Genomic DNA, 6904 nt, shown 5'->3' with positions numbered 1-6904 from the left:
TCGTCAAGTTTGCTGTTTTAACCTTCAACAAGGACCGGGCGTAGTCACACTCGATTCAACTAAAGTTGGAGAAACAGACACCCACTAGCCACCTGTGTGCGAAGCACGTCGGTAGAACCAGTCTCGCGTCAGCGTACGCGTAATGTCGGTCTGAGTTGCTTCATCCAACAATACCGCCGAATCAAAGTATGACATGCTGGTAAGCAGTATGACTATTATCGCCCATAACTCTTTGTGTTCTACTCGTGCATATAACATCTACACATAAACCTAGCTCTGATACCACTGTGGGGGAACGTAGTATTTCAAAAAAAAATCCTACGATCACGCAAGAACTATCTAGGAGAAGCATAGCAACGAGCGAGGAGAGTGTGTCCACGTACCCTCGTAGACTGAAAGCGGAAACGTTAAGTAACGCGGTTGATGTAGTCGAACGTCTTCGCGATCCAACCGATCCAAGTACCGAACGCACGACACCTCCGCGATCTGCACACGTTCAGCTCGGTGACGTCCCTCGAACTCTTGATCCAGTTGAGGCCGAGGGAGAGTTTCGTCGGCACGACGGCGTGGTGACGGTTATGATGAAGTTACCGGCGCAGGGCTTCGCCTAAGCACTACGACGATATGACCGAGGTGTGTAACTGTGGAGGGGGGCACCGCACACGGCTAAAACAATCAACTTGTGTGTCTATGGGGTGCCCCCTGGCCACGTATACAAAGGAGGGGAGGGAAGAGGTGGCCGGCCCTAGGGGCACGCCAGGTGTGGGGAATCCTACTAGGACTCCCTAGTCCAAGTAGGATTCCCCTCCTCTTTCCTATTCCTAGTAGGAGAAGGAAGGGCAGGGAGAAGGGGGGAGAAGGAAAGAGGAGGGCGCCGCCCCCTCCTAGTCCAATTCGGACCAGCCCATGGGGGGCGCAGCCACCCCTTGAGGCCCTCCTCTCCTTTCCACTAAAGCCCATTAAGGCCCATTACTTCCCCGGCGAATTCCCGTAACTCTCCGGTACTCCGAAAAATACCCGAATCACTCGGAACCTTTTCAATGTCCGAATATGGCCTTCCAATATATCGATCTTTACGTCTTGACCATTTCGAGACTCCTCGTCATGTCCGTGATCTCATCCGGGACTCCAAACAACCTTCGTTACATCAAATCACATAACTCATAATACAAATCGTCAGCGAACGTTAAGCGTACGGGCCCTACGGATTCGAGAACTATGTAGACATGACCGAGACACACCTCCGGTCGATAACCAATAGCGGAACCTGGATGCTCATATTGGCTCCTACATATTCTACGAAGATCTTTATCGGTCAAACCGCATAACAACATACATTGTTCCCTTTGTCATCGGTATGTTACTTGCCCGAAATTCGATTGTCGGTATCATCATACCTAGTTCAATCTCGTTACCGGCAAGTCTCTTTACTCGTTCCGTAATGCATCATCCCGTAACCAACTCATTAGTCACATTGCTTGCAAGGCTTATAGTGATGTGCATTACCAAGAGGGCCCAGAGATACCTCTCCGATACTCGGAGTGACAAATCCTAATCTCGACCTATGCCAACCCAACAAACACCTTCGGAGACACCTGTAGAGCATCTTTATAATCACCCAGTTACGTTGTGACGTTTGATAGCACACAAGGTGTTCCTTCGGTATTCGGGAGTTGCATAATCTCATAGTCAGAGGAACATGTATAAGTCATGATGAAAGCAATAGCAATAAAACTAAATGATCATTATGCTAAGCTAACAGACGGGTCTTGTCCATCACATCATTCTCTAATGATGTGATCCCATTCATCAAATGACAACACATGTCTATGGTCAGGAAACATAACCATCTTTGATTAACGAGCTAGTCAAGTAGAGGCATACTAGGGACACTATGTTTTGTCTATGTATTCACACATGTACTAAGTTTCCGATTAATACAATTCTAGCATGAATAATAAACATTTATCATGATATAAGGAAATATAAATAACAACTTTATTATTGCCTCTAGGGCATATTTCCTTCATTTGTGCGCCATGAAGGATGTCGCGCACACTGGCTTGACCTAGCTGGGAGCCAGCGGGACCTCGAGGTGGGCATTCTCCAGTTCGGCGGCGGGCAACCACAAAGCTGCCAGTGCGTGGGAGAGGTCATCAGCATGGAGGCCGGTGATGGCGACATGCAGCGCGTTCCCTTGGTGCGTGGTCCGAAGGCGTGCGACATGATTGAGCGCCAGCTCTATGGCGGTGGTGAGCCTGTCGAGAAAGTTGACGGCGACCTCCTAGAACTAGGGGATGAAGTCAGCTTTGAAGAGATCTTTCATCATGCGAGTCATCAGGTATTTGTCCTCACACGTTTGCCTTTTCTTTCCCTTCTGATCCCTCCTTCCTTGATTTCCTTTGTTCCCTCTGAGCATTAGGTCATTGGTTTATGGGTCCAGCTTGTGTGTTAGTTAGGGTGGCCGTGGCCCCACCTTGTTCGGTTGCTGGCCTGCGCTCGTCAGAGTTTGCCGGGTACCTCTCGTGAGGCCTATGCAAACATGTCCGGGAAAGCAAGTCCCTCGCGACCTAGCAAATGCCCGCATCGGGTGCACGGGTATGTGGGTGTACCCTGTGCATGCGAGCTTAGCGGCTTGGCTCATGAAAATTATTACCCACAGAAAAAATAAAGAAGAGAACAAGAAGTAGAACATGAAGTAAATTACTGCCAAGACTACTCACCTTTTCACAAGTGGAGGATTTGAGTACAATTTAAGACTAGTAACTAAGACCTGGTCCATCGGATCGAAACAAATGGATGGAGTCACATAGGGCAAATGAAAGAGCGCCTTCGCTCTCAAAATAAAATAAAGAGTGAATTCCATATTTTACCCCCTAGATATGCATTTGAGACACTAATTACTCGTCGAGTGGAAATTCGTCTAGAATACCATTTTTAGAAACTTTGGACCCTCGTTTTCTGATGTGTGTCGCCATGCCCCCACGCCGTTGGGTAAGGAGCTACCCATATTTAACACCAGAGCACTGGTTGCAGCTCCTTGAGTAGGCCCAGGCAAGGCGGGAAGCCCAGATCACCGCGGGGCTACTTTCGGATGCGATGGATCCGAAGGAGGACTTGGAGGAGGGGGGGATGAGATTGAGGAGTAGGAGGAGGTTGAGGCGGAGGAGAAGCCGAAGGAGGATCTGGGGGACGCTGGGGACACGAATTTGCAGGCGGAGCAGTAGGCCATCCTCGATTCCCTTTGCTCGGAGTCGGATGCGGAGACCAGACGTAGTCGTCGGCAGAAGATGGAGGCGGAGCAAGCTGCGAAAGTCGACCAGATGCTCACATACATGGATGAGGAGGAGCCGGAGCCATCCTACGCGCCAGTCCACCCGGTGCCCAGCACCGACGTCATCGACATCTCCGACGATAAATCATAGCTAGCGTGTCGTAGTACGTAGCTTTATTTTACATGGTTTTGTATGAATCTAGGGGATGAAATATGATAGACTTGGATACAGAGAAGGAAATTTGAGGCGTAACTGGTTACTGTCTGCTGACGCGTTTGTCCGTGTTTACGGGCATTCGATGGATTTCGATTTGCCAAGTCCGACTTTATATGCTCCTAAGAGTGTTCGTACCACCCCGAACATTTACTTACAATGGATTTGGGTGATCCCGTTGAAGTTGGCTTTATAATCGAGCCGAGCTGAACGGGCTGGTGGCTCTGTTCGGCCCCGCTCCTCAAAATCGAGCCGAGCCTGACTCAACTTGAAAGAAAACGAGAACGGAAAGGAAAGCGAGCCTTGGGCTCGGGTCGCTCTGAGCTCGAGCTCGGCTCGGCCAGATCACATGCCTAGCCACAAAACAAGCCGAGTACAGCCCCCGATGCGTCTCTCTCTCTCTCTCTCTCTCTCTCTCTCTCTCATACTCTGTGCCCGTCCCTATCCCGACCCCCGCCGCCGCGCCCGCGCCCTTGCACGGCTTCCGGCCGCCGCTGTTTCTGCCACTCTGCGGTCCTCCGCCGCTCCATCGCAGGGCGGGCGTGACTTTCCCTGCTCGCGTCTACTCGCCATCTCTGGTAGCCACCGCTCCCCGACTGCTCCTCCCCTCTGATCCTCCACCGACAGCCGCTGGTAACGTTGCCGCTGGGTGTGCCGCAGCCCGCAGCCACCGGCGTCTCGCTCCAGGAGATCGATTAAGCTCGGGTTCTGCTGGTTGCCATACTACTCTCCCTACGGCAGATTAGCGTAAGTTGTTTCCCGTAAGTTGCTGTTTTGTGATGATGCAGTGCTACGCTCTGTATCAATTTGGTTGATGGTAAATATTACAAGTAGTTTTTGTTCAGAGATAATTAAAATTCTGCAAGAAAATCTAGTCTTGATATGTTTGATATCTTGTAGCGGTCAGGCTGTTGCAGTCCAGAACCTTAACTTTATGTTATAGAGATAACATGTACAGAGATCAACAAGGCCAGAACATACAAGGATCATAGACTAATCTAAGGTGGGAGAAAAGCAATCCACCTGAGCAACCTGTCTATAAACCTAGGCTTAGCCCTATGCACCACGAGAGATATGTCATGGACAAAATTGCAATGTGAGGTTGTGAAAGACGCCTGAATATGTTTGTAGATCTTGGCATTGTGGATTAGCCAAATATGCCAGCATGCAAGGAAAAGCCTGTTTTTTTTTGTGATAAGAGAACTCCATGTGGTTTTTGATATCTTTAGAGAATCATAGTGGTTTGGTAATAAAGTGATAACCAATGCTAATCATGCGTATTGCTTTGTTGTGATAATTGGTTGATGTTCTTTAGCAATCTGCTCTTGCGATGCTGTGATAATTATGTATTGGGGTCACTTGTTTTGGGGCTTTGCCAAGAGAGCTAAAACCCCCCAAAATGCAGAGCCTCTTATCATTAGACAATATTTTACCCACCACCCAGAAAATTGTTGAAACCAGGAAACTGCTCGGACCCAGTCTTCCGAGCTTCTCGCCTCATCAATTTTAGAAATGCCCGCCGAGTTACAAGGAAATTGCCTCCGTGGCTCCGTATGCCACCGCGTGCCTCCCTATTCCCAAACCCGACCCTGCATGGTTATCTCGTTGTTCTCTCACAACATCACGGGTCTCCTACGCTAGGAGATCGACGCTGCCAAATGCATCCACCTCGTCTCGCTACAGGCTAGCTCGACGTCGTCCCATGTGTTGCCGCTTTCCAGCTTGTCCTCCACCTCCAGTTAGGTGCTGCTTAGCTCGACCTCGGCCTCCAGCTCACTGCCGACCAGCTCGACCGCAGGAAAAAGTTGGTCGAGGGCATGTCTTCTCCTTTATAGATACATGATTGTTTTTGTACCTGGGAATCATACTCATGCTCAAATTAAGCTATTTTCGTTAGAACTTACAAGAATGGCTGTCATCTACTTTTTTTTTTGCATTCGTTCATTTAATTATAGTTTGAAGTCATCTGAATTTGAATTTGGGGGATGTGCCGTCACTGCCATGTGATGTATCTGATTCGCATATGACTGTTAATGCATGTATATTAATGCAGCCTATTGTGCAATCGAAAAGCATGTGTGACGCATGCAACTTATTGCTTACGTCAAAATAGGACACAACTGAAATTCTGTTATGCTGATTTTTTTTTTGCTTCTGCAGTTAAATAATGGAAAAAACGAAATTATCTAACAAAAGGATGTGATTAAAGTTCAGGGACATTGTAGACTTTACATTAGTTAACACAGAAAAGAAGCCTGAATTCTGTAAGCCGAAAAGAAAATGAAAAACAGTTTTTCAGAACTTCCCCCTACTGGAGCTTATTTCCACCGCAATCCATAAGCCTGTTTCTGGAGATGCTTCAGCTCAAAAGAAGTAATCAATGCTGTCTTCTGAGGTTGTGTGCAATGAAGGTTATGTTTCCTTAAATGTTTGCTAATGATGCATTATTCATAGGCAAAGGCTAACCGTCTTGTACGTAGATGCTAAAATATCAATGAAGTTAATGGCAATCTTACTACCAAGTTGACAACGATTCACAATTTGAAACTGAGACAAACGCTGACTGAGCGACTGTGTGTGTCAGTTGTTTCATTTATGGCAACGCACTTGTGTGTCCCATGTTGTTTTTGGAAAAATAAATAAACCAGGAAACAAATATAGGACAAATACATAGTGGTACACGTCATGTTTCAGCAATCACCAAACAAAACAACGAGGAAACCAACCACTTATGTGGTTCTAAAAGTCATTTCTGACACGTGAGTTTCTTATTCTCTTGTCTTAACATTCCGGTTATTCTTTACAGGCTATAAATGGCAGGGAAGCACCGCATAAGTCGCCAGTACTATGAGGAACCACGAGGATTTCGTGATGGTCCTCCTCCTCGACTTGCACGAGAAAGGTCTATCTGACCACGTCGCTTCGAGGGAGAGCTGTCTAGCCGCCGTGATGAGATACGCAGAATCCGTGATGACAACCAACATCTGATGGATGAAATTGTTGGACTCAGGCAAGCAATGTCTCATTTGAAAGAAGATCTCTATTCATCGAGTCAGGCTATACCTAAGCTCCGCGCAGAGAAAGAACTTGAATCGAGGGAGCTGACTCAGAGGAATCTGAAGCTGGAAGCTGAGCTACGCTCTTTAGAACCCCATAGGCAAGATGCCTTGCAGCTACGATCTGAAGCAGGCACGCTGTAGTCTTTGAGGCAAGAGTTGACTGAAAAGGTGCAGGGTCTAGCAAAGGAGGTTGAGCATCAGAAGTCTGAAAAGCAGCGCATACCTGCCATGCTAGCTGAACGAGATGGTCTGCGACAGGAACTAATTCGTACCAGGTATTGAACCATTCTGGTCTGTGTTTCTGGTTTAGTAATCTAAGTTGGTGGCTCAGATGAGGAATTTAATTTTGTATTTTGA

The 6904-nt window shown here is 47.6% G+C and overlaps 1 protein-coding gene across 1 annotated transcript in view; it reads left to right on the top strand.

Moving 5' to 3' along the window:
- The first annotated feature begins 3889 nt into the window (after positions 1–3889).
- Positions 3890–6904, top strand: part of LOC123181155 (protein FLX-like 3) — a 3951-nt gene continuing 936 nt past the window's right edge. Inside the window, exons 1-2 of the mRNA XM_044593396.1 lie at positions 3890–4235; positions 6295–6822. Coding sequence (XP_044449331.1) covers positions 6776–6822 — 47 coding nt within the window. The 5' untranslated portion in view covers positions 3890–4235; positions 6295–6775. The remainder of the gene's footprint in view (positions 4236–6294; positions 6823–6904) is intronic.

Source organism: Triticum aestivum, chromosome 1D (assembly GCF_018294505.1).
Source record: "Triticum aestivum cultivar Chinese Spring chromosome 1D, IWGSC CS RefSeq v2.1, whole genome shotgun sequence".
Classification (NCBI taxonomy): domain Eukaryota; kingdom Viridiplantae; phylum Streptophyta; class Magnoliopsida; order Poales; family Poaceae; genus Triticum; species Triticum aestivum.
Note: the sequence above shows the minus strand (reverse complement) of the source record. Positions and strands in the feature narration are given on the sequence as shown.